Source organism: Rutilus rutilus, assembly GCF_951802725.1.
Source record: "Rutilus rutilus genome assembly, chromosome: 12".
Taxonomy (NCBI): domain Eukaryota; kingdom Metazoa; phylum Chordata; class Actinopteri; order Cypriniformes; family Leuciscidae; genus Rutilus; species Rutilus rutilus.
Genome location: NC_140217.1, coordinates 31,436,564 through 31,451,097, shown reverse-complemented (window position 1 = coordinate 31,451,097; position 14,534 = coordinate 31,436,564). Strand labels below are relative to the sequence as shown.

The window sequence follows — 14,534 nt, the reverse complement described above, 5'->3', positions numbered from 1 at the left end:
CCATAAAACGCCAGGCAAGAAAATATGCCTGGACGAGAATGTTCCACGTGACACAAGAGTTCCAGTAATATTTTCCATATGTGCACATTTATTATAAGAACTATTCGCTTTGGAAACACCCGCTTGCCCAATACGTATTTTTTCAGACTCGCGCAAACCAATTAGATCTCTAGGCGAAATGCCCGTTCAACTGAAACGTCTGTACAGGACTCGATGTAACGTTAGACTGTTACTGTGATTTATTTTTCCTAGAAGAGATTTCTGATACTATGATGAAGCGAGTGGGAGTTATTGTTGTCATTCTACTGCTGTGCACCATCACCAGCTGGGGTAAGTGCGAGCTTGCCAAAATTAAGAAAAGCAGCAAAAACGTATTTCAGGATTAGGGAGTAAACAGAAATGCCTGCTGCTCTGCCAGAACTTTCAGTAGCAATAAGTGGTTACAAAATGTTGCTCCTAATTAACAGTAACATACCGCGCTAAAAAATATACATCTATTAATGCACACGCACCTTAATCTACTCAGGGTGATATCGCTATAAATTTAGGAGTATGCGTTATATTAAATTAGCGTGCGAGGTACCGATATTATTGTGTCAATCAATAATAAATCCTCTAAGTTTTAAGTTATTTAAGCCTAAGTAATGACATAATTTCATATCGTTTAACAAAAGTTTCATATTTCCAAATAAATAGATTATGAGCCACAAATAAATTGCAAATGTCATTGTATTTATGAATTTTTGTGAAACTCCTAACATGATGGCTTGTCGTGATCTCATTAAATGTTTTTTTTTGTTGTTGTTTTTTTATGAATTTTTCATTTCTGTGAATCTCTCATTATCTATGTAGGCTATTTGGAAATATGAATTATAATATTAATCATAACGTAAAGTTTCTATAGTAGGCCTAATCATCTCAGTAAAAGCAACTTTGTGGTTACTGAAACGTTAATTGTCAACACTGTGAAATCTATTCTATTTGCAGTATGCAACAATAACAAAAAGTCTCCCCTCACCAGAATATTGAAAAATATGCCCCTCATTGATTTAACTGCAACACCTTTTAATGTTAGCAGCTCCTTTTGCTGCAATCTTTGGTCTTTAAAATCCTAAGATGATTTCCCACCATAAAAATATTTGATTTGTCAAACTTGAAATGTTCTTTAAGTGTATGCCTGTATACCTGCATTCAGGTAAGAAGATACGTTGGTGTACAGTATCAGAGCCGGAGCAGAGAAAGTGTGCAGAGCTGGCTAAAGCACTGGTCGCTGTCCTTCCACCTGCAGCGGTCACAGCCTTCGCACGTCTCTCGTGTGTGAAAGCTTATGGGACAGCTGACTGCATTAATAAGATACGGGTGGGTGACGTATGATACTGCATAAGTATGAAACTGCTTTTTTTTTTTTTAATCAACCCCTGAGACATAAAAGTAGATGGTTTACATTCTGCCACTATCTTTTATCAGGATAATAAAGCTGACCTAGTGACTCTGGATGCTGGAGAGGTGTACTCTGCAGTAAAACAGTTCGGTCTCACAGTAGTCGCAAAGGAAATCTACAGAGATGGTATACAGAATCCTAATGTAGTTTCATAGGCATCACACTCTGCTAGCACTAACATGTAAACATCTTCCTTTTCCACTTTGTCTCCTCCATCTGCTAGGTGGCTGTATTCTTGCTGTTGCGGTGGTGAGGAACAATAGTTCTTTTAATATGCGCTCTTTGAAGGGCAGTAGGAGCTGTCATAGTGGAGCTCGCTGGACTGCAGGTTGGAGTCTCCCTTTGGGACATCTCCTTTCTCGAAACCTCCTGCCCTGGGGAGAGGATGAGCCCCTCAGTCAGGGTAAGACAACCGCAAATCATAAGTTGTATATAAGCAGTGTTATTGTTGACTAAATTTAAAACTATTACAAAATATTTCATTAATTAAAATTATTATTCATTATTGTTAATCGAAATAAAATAATATATACACTCACCAGCCACTTTATAGGGACACCTTGCTAGTACTGGGTTGGACCCCCTTTTGCCTTCAGAACTGTCTTAATTCTTTGTGGCATAGAATCAACAAGGTTCTGAAAACGTTCCACAGAGATTTTGGTCCATATTGACATCATCCACCAAGTCCCAAAGGTTCTCTATTGGATTGAGATCTAGTGACTGTGGAGGCCATTTGAGTAAAGGCCATTTGGAGACATGGCACTTTGTCCTGCTGGAAGTAGCCATCAGAAGATGGGTATGCTGTGGTCATAAAGGGACGGACATGGTCAGCAACAATACTCAGGTAGGCTGTGACATATAAACAATGCTCAGTTGGAACTAATAAAATATCCCCCACACCATTACACCTCCAGCACCAACCTGAACCTTTGATACAAGACAGAATGGATCCATGCTTTGATGTTGTTTACTCCTAATTCTGAGCCTACCATTTGAATGTTGCCGCAGAAATGAGAATCTCACTCAAACCAGGCAACATTTTTCCAGTCTTCTATTGTCCAATTTTGGTGATCCTGTGCACTGCAAACTGTAGCCTCAGTTTCGTGTTCTTGGCTGACAGGAGTGGCACCCGGTGTGGTCTTCTGCTGCTGTAGCCCAACTACATCAAGGTTCGACGTGTTGTGTGTTTAGGGATGCTCTTCTGCAGACCTCAGTTGTAACGAGTGGTTGTTTGAGTTACTGTTGCCTTTCTAGCTCAAACCAGTCTGGTTCTCCTCTGACCTTTGACATCATCAAGGCATTTTCACCCACAGAACTGCCGCTCACTGTACATTTTCTCTTTCTCTCGGACCGTTCTCTATAAACCCTAGAGATAGTTGTGTGTGAAAATCGTAGATTAGCAGTTTATGAAATACTTAGACCAGCTCATCTGGCACTAACAACCATGCCATGTTGAAGTGAAGTGACATGTAAAGGCCAAGTATGATAACCCATACTCGGAATTTGTCCTCTGCATTTAATCTCTCCAAGTTAGTGCAGTAGTGGGCAGCCATTTTTGCTGAGGCGCAGATGGAGTGATTGGGGGTTAGGTGCCTCAGTCGTTTCCTGCTGGTATTGAGAATCGAACCCACAACATTGGGGTTACCAGTCTGACTCTCTAACCATTAGCCCACAATCCCATTCTGATGCCCAGTTTGAACTTCAATCATCTTGACCATGTCTACATGCATTGAGTTGCTGCCTTGTGATTGGCTGATTGGATATTTGCGTTAATGGGCAGTTGAACAAGTGTACTTAATAAAGTGGCCGGTGAGTGTAAATATTACATGAAAACCTTAAACATCAAAATCTATTATTTTAGAATATAAATAACACTAAACAACACCGTATATAACAGTCTCTAAAGGATCAATCCAGAAAATTCTGATTAAATGGATTAAGTTTTAAGTGATTTCCCAATTTTTTGTTGTTGTTGGTATATTTCCAGTCACTCTGTAATTTGGTCATAACCTAGGGAGTATTCCGTCATGTTCTCCCAAACCAAACAAAGTCTTCAAAAATATGTATGATTGTGTCGAGGTCCCAGTGCTCATATTTTGACTGTTTTGTCAGCGGTTAGCGCTTTCTTCAATGCCAGCTGTGTGCCTGGAGCAGCTACAATGGCAGCCAGCCTTTGTTCCTTGTGCCAAGGTCAAAGGTCATACATTCGTCAGAAAAATTTCCATTGTGAGACATCTCACAGTGAACCATTCTACCACAACCAAGGAGCACTCAGGTTAAAATAATCCTATTTACGTCTGTATCAGTGAGTCACTGCCAAGTTACCTTTAGGATCTTACAGTCCCACTGTTTTTCTTTCAGATGTTTGCAGTCACGGGCAGGAGATGTTGCCTTTGTGGATCACACAGCTCTGGATAGCATAGATGGTTAACACAATGAACTCTTACACAACTTTTTATTTTACCAAATTGTACATTCATGGTGTAACATATATGTTTATGTGGGTACAATAGTGATTAAATCCTATATGATGAAGACCTCTCTTTCTTGTTTCTATTTGATCACTTTACTCAATAGAAAGTGAGAAAGATGAGTTCAGACTGCTTTGTACAGATGGTACTCATGCTCCCCTCAGCAGTTTTAAAAGGTGTAACCTTGGACGAGGCCCTGGAGCGGGTGTGGTCACAAGAATGAACATGCGTAAAATTGCCCGGAAGTTCTTGGTCGCTGCCCAGGTATGCTTTGTGTTGAAGGCTAAAACTGACACATAAAAATTGTCTGATCCGACCATCCTGTACTGTAAAGTTTTAATAACAAACCAGAAATGTCTCAATCTTTTCATTTTTTATTTGCTGAGCAAAGAGGGTGTCCAGACTCGGTCCTGGAGGGCAACTGTCCTGCAGAGTTTAGCTCCAACTTGCTGGAAGTTTCAAGTATGCCTATTGAGACCTTGATTAGCTGGTTCAGGTGTGTTTAATTGGGGTTGGAGCTAAACTTTGTAGGACAGTGGCCCTCCAGGAGCAGGACTGGACACCCCTGGCAAAGAGATGCAATGTGTAATGTATATATGTGCATATATGTCCAATGTGCAGGACACATAATGGTAAAATTAAAACATAAGTTCAGTAACTACAAACTCAAACCTGACACAAACCCAGAATTTGTGTTTTCATTTTGTACCCATTTAAGATCAGTTTTTCCATGTACTACAAGACAAACTCTTGTAGTACATGGAAAAACTGATCTTAAATGGGTACAAAATGAAAATTCTGTTATCATTTACTCATCCTCATGTCATTCCAAATATGTATGCAATATAAAAGAAGATACTTAAATGATTGTCCCAGTGAGTTCATTTTTGGGTGAACTATCCCTTTAACAGATTGATGGTCCTGCCGGTGTCAAGTTGACCTCAGGTCCCTGGTGATGTTCCTTAATAATGTTATTATTATCTTGGCTGATAGGATTTCAGTATCTTATGAGAGAGAAAAAAATCTTCGCTTTGTTTTCTTTTGAAGATGTCGTTTGGTTGGAGGGGAAGGGAGCGTCAGCGCTTCCAGCTGTTCGAATCAGCAACCTATGGTTGGAGTGACCTTCTCTTCAAAGATGTGACTGAGAAATTATTAGTTCTGATGGAAGACATGGATATGAGCCAGGTTCTTGGACTGGACTATGTGGCCTTGCTCAAGGGCCTTGGACATGAAGGTGAAAGATTGCTTCCCCTCTGTACCATACAATCTTGGAAATGATAAGCTTAGGCTTTAATTTGTGCGTGTGTGTGATTAGGTAGCTCGCTGGAGGACAGTGTGGTGAGGTGGTGCTGTATAAGTCATGCTGAACAGAAGAAATGCGAGCAGTGGGCTCTTAACATAAAATCCGATCCTCTGGTGTGTGTAAAAGCCTCGTCTATGAGTGACTGCATTGAGAAGATCAAGGTCTAGTAAGACAATTTTTCAGCAGTTGTGATTTGGTTAAACAAATATACATAACAAACATCATTTTATTTATATTCATTTATTTTAGATACAAAATATTGCAGAATACAGTTTCATCACCAAAAATATTTATGGCCTGTACATTTTCTGAGTTTACCCCTCATTTGCAGATATATGTCAATTTGGTTCTGTTTAGTATAAATCTGTTTTGGTATCTATTTAGTTAAAAAAAAAAAAATTCAGTTTTAGTTATTTTAGTACTAATTCTACTCAAACCTATTTTATTTCAGCTTTTTGCCAAGGCAACATTTCCTAATTTCATTAGTTTTTCATTTAACATTTATATATATATATATATTTTTTACATTTAATTCAATTAAAGATTTTTTTTAATAGTTTTAGTGTTCGATATCTATACCAACATTGGCGATTGTCTCAGTATCAGTGCCTAAAACAGAATCATTTGTTCATTTTCACAGAGGGATGAGGTGGATGCTGTTTCTCTGGATGCCACTCATGCTTTCATAGCTGGGAAATGTGGCCTTGTCCCTGTGGTGACTGAATATTATGGTATGTAAAACATCCAGAGTCATACTCACTCATGTCTTCAAGTTCATCTCACCCTGATTTGTTTTTCTCTTTGTTGGTTCATTTGAAATTTAGGAGAGAAATGTGAGATTCCTGAAGGAGCAGGTGGCCATTTTGAAAGTGATGGTAATAAGAAATAAAACAAGCTTAACATACAGTGCAATGCATAAGTTAATACACCCATGCTAAAGTTGACTAAAAAGAGGAATAAAAAATCATATTTTGGAAATTGAACTTAATGCCTTAATTTAAAAAATTAGGAAAAATCCAACCTTTAAGGACACCAATTTTCTTTGTGAATGAATAATGTATCGTAAATAAATAAATGTTCTTCCTTAAAATACAGGGTGCATAAGTTTGGACACCCCTATGTTAAATTCCCATAGAGGCATGCAGATTTTTAGCATTGAGAGCAATGCAAATCAAACTAGCTTTTAGGCTAACTGAAATAAAACCATGCCAATCTCTAGGTATGGTGAATGCTATGTGATGATGTGGGGCTATTTTAATTCCAAAGGCCAAGGGAACTTTATCAGGATGCATAGTATTCTGGATCCATGAAGTAACTGGCCTTTAAAAATAAAAATCTGCCTGCCTCTATGGGAATTTAACATAGGGGTGTACTAACTTATGCACCATGTATTTTAAGGAAGAACATTTATTTATTTATTTACGATACATTATTCATTCACAAAGAAAATTGGTGTCCTTAAAGGTTGGATTTTTCCTAATTTTTTTAAATTAAGGCATTAAGTTCAATTTCCAAAATATGATTTTTTATTCCTCTTTTTAGTGAACTTTAGCATGGGTGTATTAACTTATGCATTGCACTGTAAATGATACATCCCTATTATTATGTCTTTATAAAATATATTTGTCTCTTTAGAATTACCATCAGTGTATGGTGTGGCAGTTGTTCGTCGGACAAGCCGGAGTTTATATTTTGGAAGCCTGGGTGGTAGACGTTCTTGCCACGGTCACATGTACAGCCCTGCTGGCTGGGTTTTACCTGTAAGACACATGCTTAGCACAGAGCACAGCAGCAGCGCCCCATGTGAGCCGAATAATGGTACTACATTTTCCTTTCTTTTGCATGGTATCTTTATCAAACTGTTCAAATATAATATTTTAGTTACTTATATTTAAAGAGGACATATTATGCCCTTTTACAAAGTCTTTTGATTTTTGGGGTCTTGTACTTGAATGTACAAAAAACACATTTATTATTTTCCACATGCTTTATATTGTTGCAGCACTTCTCTTCCCAGACTTTCAGTAACGCTCTGTTTAGTTCCTGTCTCTATGAAGCACCTCTTTCTGAAAGAGCAGTGTGCTCTGATTGGCCAGCTGGATCAGTGCCCTGAGCAGGAATTATTTAAATTAGGACTATTGTGGTGTGTACTTTCCTGGAAGAAATCTCAAGACTACAATCTAGTCATTTCAGGGAGTTCAGAAACAGAGCTCACTGATACAGAGAATAACTCCCTTCGGAGTGGACTTTGTGCTCAAATAGCAACATTACACACTAAAAAAAGTTGAAAATGTAAAAAAGCGTAATAGCTCCTATTTAGTGTTACTCTCTGCTTTCAGTGTATGCTGAGGTGTTTTGGAAAGGTTGTTTGCCAGGAGGTCAAGGCAATCTATGTAAGGTGTGTATGGGTGGGACTGAAGAAGCTGCCACCAAACGGTGTGCTGACAACCATAATGAGCGTTACTATGGCAATATGGGTGCATTAAGGTGAGGAACAGTTCGAATAAAATCATGTACAGGAAAATATGTCTGATCACCCATTGCTATAGTGTATTAAAGTGCAACCATACAGCTTTGCAGGCTTCAAAATGTCTTTTACTCCAGATGCTTGGTTGGAGACCCCAGTGGGAAGAGTTTTGGAGATGTGGCCTTTATGGAACACCACAATCTGGAGAGCAACATTGAACGTAAGATGTACACAATGAGAAATGTCATCAGGATGAATCTCATTGATGATAATGCGTGATATGTTTGATGGACAGGTCTAAACACCAGTGGCTGGGCTGAGGGTTGGCTCCCTTGGGACTTTGAGCTGCTTTGCAGCGATGGCAGTCGGGCTCCTCTGACAGAATGGAAGACCTGTAACTTAGGGGCAGTCCCTCCAAATATTGTTATGACACGTCCTGTTCTTACAGCTCGCATTTATGACCTCTTAATGAAGTCGCAGGTCTGCACACTGAAATTATGATCATCTGATTGATTTGGGAGTCTTTTAGAATCCGAATACTGATGTGTTTTTGCGCTATAGGAAACCATAGCAGCTCGTCCAGATACTGGGTTCCACCTGTTTGAGTCTCAGCAGTATGGAGAGAGTGACCTGCTCTTTAAAGATGCCACAAAGTGCCTCGTTCACACAAGTCACGTGGACTATCGCACCATTCTGGGAGATGAGTTCTATTCACAGGCTGAAAGCATCTTTAACTGCACACACGCAAGTAAGAAAAACATTATTATTTTATGCATTGCATACCAATTATTTGTTTGCATTTATAATATTACAATCACTGGATTTTTAAAAGAGTTTGATTTTATTGTTTTATTATTATTATTATTATTATTTCAATAAGTATTCATGGATATTTTAATTGCACTTTTTAATTTAATTGTAATTTTTTTTTACAGAAATCTTACAGTTCTGCAATCAAGATGTGTGCAGCATATTCTAAACAACCTAGATGAAATGGCATTTATGACAATGTTAAAAAGAAGCATGGGTCATATATATGATTTATTTTGTATCATTCCTGACATACAATAAAATACTCTTTGAAGATATATTTTATATCTGTGAGTGCAATACTAGAGTTTATCAATTTCATCAAAGAACACAGATGGAGATATTTCAGCGTGCCAAAAAGCGAGGACGTTCACTAAACCACATTTACCATCATGCACTTGTGTAACAACACGGAAGTTCTTTTTTGACGACCGCTGCAGCTACTGTACTAATGTTTACGAAATAGAAGACTTTTGGTGCTGAGGATTTTATTAATACAGGTACGTTATTAAATTAAATTAGTTGTACATCTGAAACATGTGTTAAAAATATAGATTCGCACGTGGCATAATGTCATTCCATGTTTATTATTGTCCTAGCTTACTTGACATTTAAATCAAGTAGCGTTAAGTGTTATACAACGAGTTGGTCACATACATTCCACCTACTTTTTCAAGTTTTACTCAAAACAAACAGCCTTAAGACGTAACTAAATCTGTGATTTAACTTATTTTAATCGTTACGTTAATAACGTAATAATTGACTTTATGGTCGAAAACCATTGAATGTAATGGACAATATGTTCTGTAATGTTATAATGATGAATTAATTCCATACACTTTTAAGGCCGTGCACTTTAAGGTTCATAGTCAGCTATTAGGCTACTGTTAATTTACAGACTGATCTTTGCTCCAGTAATGGAAGCATGCATATTGTTTTTAAATGATATGTAATTTTTATCAAATGTATTCATTCAACTTAATTAGTACATATTCTATATTTCAGACCATAACATTTAATGGTAAAATTGATTGAATGGTTGACAAACTATTGTGCAGAATATTGTGTTGTTGATAAAGAGTTGTTTGCTTTTATCTGCGGTTGTATGAACAGGTCTGTAGATGCTGTTGCCATGGAGATCCCTGCCTCCACATGTGGCAGTGGGAAGATGTGCTTCTACAATACAAGCTAGTGTACAACGATTTGTTCCTGCCAGTGGCTCAATTGACTCCAGTGCTTTGGAACAACTCCAGGCCTTTGTGTCACAGGCTTCACGGCTGTTTGTAATTAGCGGTGCCGGACTGTCCACTGAATCTGGAATTCCAGACTATAGATCAGAGGGTGTGGGACTGTATGCACGGACTAACAGGCGGCCTATGCAGCACTCAGAGTTTGTGCGCAGTGCAAAATCGAGGCAGCGATACTGGGCACGGAACTACATGGGGTGGCCGCAGTTCTCTTCACACCAGCCTAATTCAGCACATTTAGCATTACGGGACTGGGAGGAAAAGGGAAAATTGCACTGGCTTGTCACTCAGAATGTAGATGCCTTACACTTAAAGGCTGGACAACAGAGACTTACCGAACTTCATGGATCTACACACAGGTAACTAGATCTACGCAAAGGTCTACACACAAACAGTCAAGTCACCTTTATTTCTCTAACGATTTATACAATGCAGATTGCTTCAAAGCAGCTTCACAGTAATAAATAAGAAAATAACAGAATCAGTGATGCAAACTTCATCAAATATTGGACTGATTCAAATTCTGCTGTAAAGCAGCTATAAAATAAAATATTTTTCAGCTCAATAAATATATTGATAATGTTTTATTTATAAAGCACCTTTCCCAGGCTGAAGGTAATACAGGCATAATGTGATGTTGTATATGTTGAATAGTATTGGACCAAGAACGGAACCCTGAGGAACACCTTGAGCGAGAGGAGAAATGGAAGATTTGAAGTTGTGAATAGAAATAAATAATTATCAATTAGTGAGATATGATGTAAACCATGAAAGAGCTTCATCTTTAAAAATTCAGTTCAATTTAGTTCAAGTTTTTTTGATATCCAATAGTGTCAGTGTAGTCAAATCGATCACAGCACAGCACACGCTTAAAGTCAGCATGAAACAGAAGTTGCAATAGTCTATTGTGACGTATATCCGAGTGAAACGGCTTCTCAAACAAGAAAAAGAGTAGGGCGGGACTTGATTTTTTCTTTCCATCAGGAATTGATTGAATTGTTGTCGTTTGATCCCGAAACCTTTAAAAAAAAAAAATTCATGGTGACTTTAATGATCATTGATTACAGCATTAAAAGGGATGTAGAGTTTATGAGAAAAAAGCTAGCCTATATGTTCTTGCAAATTTATGTTTCGCCTAGGGTTGTGTGTTTGGACTGCGGCCAACTGACTCCACGTGCCGAGCTTCAGAAGCGTTTTGTAGCTCTGAACCCTGGCTGGGAAGCAAGTGCAGGTGCTGTGGCCCCAGATGGAGATGTGTTTCTGGAGGATGAGCAGGTGTTGAACTTCAGAGTACCTGCATGTGATGCCTGTGGCGGTGTACTCAAACCTGAGGTGACCTTCTTTGGTGATGTAGTGAACCGGACTACAGTTCACTTTGTGTATAACAAGCTGGCTGAGTCTGATGCAGTGCTTGTGGCTGGATCTTCTCTTCAGGTGAGTAATGTTTCATCAATATCAAAAAAATTACTATGCACCTATAACAGGGTTACTCATTCCTACTCACTAGAGTGAAACCCCCAGGATTATAATAGTAAACTAAAACTATAAAAATGTACATTAAATTAAATTAAATAAACATTAACTCAAATAAAATAAATGTAAAAAATATATAAATATCTATTTTTTTTATAAATATAAAATATTTGTAAAAAATCAGCTTGTTGCAAATGTAACATTTCTCACAATTTAATTTAACTTGATTTACTAAAATAACTAAAACTTAAATAAAAAAATAATAAACTGGCGTATTAATATACAGACATATAAAAAAAATGACAAAAATGGGGTCACTGAACCACCCCATGCCCTTAAATGAATGCACTTACACACACACTAAAAAAAATCCTTACTTGTCTTTGCATTTACCTCTTCTCTAGCTTCCTTCCTAATCTAGTTGTCCAATAAACTTTACATTGTATATTATAAATATTGTTGGCTAAATTGCTTGACAAGTTGATTTTGTTCCTCTTTTGCGAGTTGCTTTGGATCTGCTGAATACATAAATGACAAAAACACGCAACAAAATTATTAAAACTTTAAATTAAAATAAAATGGAAACTATATAAATGAAAGCTAATTCAAAATGTTAATAAAAAACTATAATAGTATCTCAATGATACTAAAATAACAATGATCCCCACTACTAGTTCCAAACCTACTACTCCAGTGCACCTTGTTCTAATTTTCAAATAAACAAATTAAGAAGTTCATAAGTAGTTGGTTCAGGTGTGTTTGACAAGAGTTTGACCTAGTTAATGAGTATCCCTGACCTATAGATAAGGCAAATACTTTTCTCTTCCTTGACTTTTGGGAAAGTGGTATCTGGTTTCCTTTTTCAGGTTTTTTCTGGGTACCGCTTTTTACTCGCCGCTAGTGAAAGAAAACTTCCAATAGCGATGGTGAATATAGGACCTACAAGAGCTGATCATCTCACTGACATCAGGGTGAGTGCTCGTTGTGGAGAAGTGCTGCCTGCCATTCAACTCAACTGAGAAACGGACTCTTCCTTGAAGCTCTTCTGAACCTCAACACTCCATCCACAGCTCATCACAAGATTACTGGAACATAGTTTTGGTTTGGTTATAGGCTGCTTGCATAATACAACAGATCTCTACCTCAAATTACTAACATATTCACACATTATTGGTTAGTTAGCTAGAGTTTAAAGTGCAATACAGAATAAAGCATCAGTACAAATGAGTTGTTTAAATGATATCTTTAAAATGATAAAGTGGGTTTATAGGGACATCTACATTTCCCATGTAGAATGTACTCTCTGAAAAGTTACCCAGCTCCTCAAGAATCAATGTGGGAAACATTAAATGAGCTATATGGATACAACTTTTTGTTTTTATTTAATAATGGTAGTTTTGTTAAATATATGAATCACTATTATTTATATATTTTGATTATATAAATGAATATAAGTGAATGTATCAGGATGTTTTTAAAATGTTAATCATTTGTTTTGCCTGACAATAAACCTCAAATCAAACCAATTGTATTATAGCACTTTTCACAAAACACATTTCAAAATAATAATGTGAAGGTTTATAATATCTTAATATCTTCATGCCTATCGTCACATTCTGCAGATTAAAGCTGTGCAATAATATAGTTTACAACTTATGATGATATAAGCAATCAAGCAGCTGAGAATTGGTATAGTAGTGTATATATAGTATACTGTGTGTATGCTGATAAAGTTGGAATTTGAAAAGGACATTTATTTATTTTTACTATTTTAGTACCTGTATCCAATTGTACTCAACCAAGGGTCTGAAGCCCACTAGGGGGCCTCAGCAAACTTCCAGGGAGGCCCCCATAAATAAATTAAAAAAGAAAGGAAAAAAAAAAACCCCACTATGGCCCGGTTTCACATACAGGGCTTATATTTAGCCAGGATTAGGCCTTAGTTCAGTTAGGGTATTTAAGTAGCTTTTATAAACTTTTTTAAAAACATTAAACTGATATTTTTTTGTTTGTTTTTTATTAAAACAGAAATACAAATCAGCTCCATAGAAAACTATATATATTGTTTTGAACAAATGGCTTTGGAGTCAAAAAGGTTGAGATCCACTGCCTTATTGTTACCAACACAATGCACACATTATTATATGTTGTTTGGTATGAAATTTTTCCATGGAAAACAGAAATGATACTGAAAATATGCGGTGCATGGAAAAAGAAATTAAACGAATAAAACATGAATGTAATGTTTCTAATAAAATACAGATTTACAATTATAACTGACAAAATGACAATAATAAAAAAAAAAAAAATCAGGTTTATTCAAAGGGTCACAGAGGGCAAAGTGATGGCATCCCTAGAAAAGCTGAGATCAGTCAGAACTGTCTGTTTGTTAAATCTCTCTCTCAAATGCTCTGTCCACCGTTGCATATGACTTTGTACTTCTGACCACAGCTCCTCAGGAACACTAAATGAATAAAGACAACAGCGATGATTTATGTCATGTATTTGCCATGTGATCCAAACAGTGCACACCACCAGTGGTGTCATACAAAGACAGTTCCCAAATCCCTTAGTTTGGTCAAACCAGTAGGAGGCTGGATAACCTAACAGGATTCCAAAGAGAGTACACAAGTTCCAGTCACTATACAACTCCTCTCCCATCAGAATCACAGAGGAGTCCATCTCATTCATGAAGACTCCTGAAAGACTTTTGATCATATCCTTAGTTCTCTTTTCCAAGCCAGCCAAGACAGGTTGCTTTCTTGAGGGACATACGTCAATCAGAAGGAGACTTTTGCTTTTGAGCAGTTCATCCAGGTGGGACTGAACAGTGGCAGGGTTAAAAATGAATGTGTTGTCATCAATGGACAGTATCCGTAGTGAATTGGTTACAACTCCAGACTCCTGCAGTGAACTGAGGTACAGGTAAAGCTGTTCTGGAGATGCTGCATTACTGTCGTACAACAGCGCAGGTTTGACTCCCAGATCCACAGCCATTATTTGAACAGTAACGTCAAGACATGTAGACGGAGATAAACGTTTCTTACGAGGACACAATAACTTCTGTGCGGCCGAAATTAGCATTTCTCTGGCAACCATTGCGCCCCTTTCTATGGACACATATAATTAAAAATATATATATTTGTTGACAGCAGGACACACAAAATTGTTCAGCACTTAATTAAAGAAGGCTCACACTCTAGCATTGGTCAGGTCCATAGTAACGTTAGTAGTGTTGTTGAAAGACACATTTTTATCGACTCGGTGTTAACGAATCGAGTAAATGGTTCATTGAATTGTTCATAACACAAAATATTCATGT

At 37.3% G+C, this 14,534-nt stretch overlaps 3 protein-coding genes across 3 annotated transcripts; 2 read left to right on the top strand and 1 right to left on the bottom strand.

Annotated features, from left to right (window-relative positions):
* Window positions 1-121: 121 nt before the first annotated feature.
* On the top strand, window positions 122-8,790 carry sxph (saxiphilin). Its single transcript, XM_084425968.1, has 17 exons — window positions 122-330; window positions 1,196-1,359; window positions 1,468-1,567; window positions 1,665-1,844; window positions 3,554-3,716; window positions 3,803-3,867; window positions 4,019-4,176; window positions 4,960-5,146; window positions 5,228-5,376; window positions 5,856-5,946; window positions 6,040-6,090; window positions 6,851-7,033; window positions 7,555-7,702; window positions 7,820-7,902; window positions 7,978-8,162; window positions 8,244-8,430; window positions 8,618-8,790. Exons 1-17 carry the CDS (start codon window positions 270-272, stop codon window positions 8,659-8,661), a joined length of 2,199 nt encoding a protein of 732 aa, XP_084282094.1. The 5' UTR covers window positions 122-269; the 3' UTR covers window positions 8,662-8,790.
* Window positions 8,791-8,842: 52 nt separating this feature from the next.
* sirt4 (sirtuin 4) lies at window positions 8,843-12,736 on the top strand. Its single transcript, XM_084425993.1, has 4 exons — window positions 8,843-8,992; window positions 9,606-10,098; window positions 10,879-11,173; window positions 12,079-12,736. Exons 2-4 carry the CDS (start codon window positions 9,614-9,616, stop codon window positions 12,229-12,231), a joined length of 933 nt encoding a protein of 310 aa, XP_084282119.1. The 5' UTR covers window positions 8,843-8,992; window positions 9,606-9,613; the 3' UTR covers window positions 12,232-12,736.
* A 679-nt stretch (window positions 12,737-13,415) lies between these two features.
* On the bottom strand, window positions 13,416-14,462 carry cUnh1orf74 (chromosome Un C1orf74 homolog). Its single transcript, XM_084425994.1, has one exon. It carries the CDS (start codon window positions 14,309-14,311, stop codon window positions 13,532-13,534), a length of 780 nt encoding a protein of 259 aa, XP_084282120.1. The 5' UTR covers window positions 14,312-14,462; the 3' UTR covers window positions 13,416-13,531.
* Window positions 14,463-14,534: the final 72 nt, after the last annotated feature.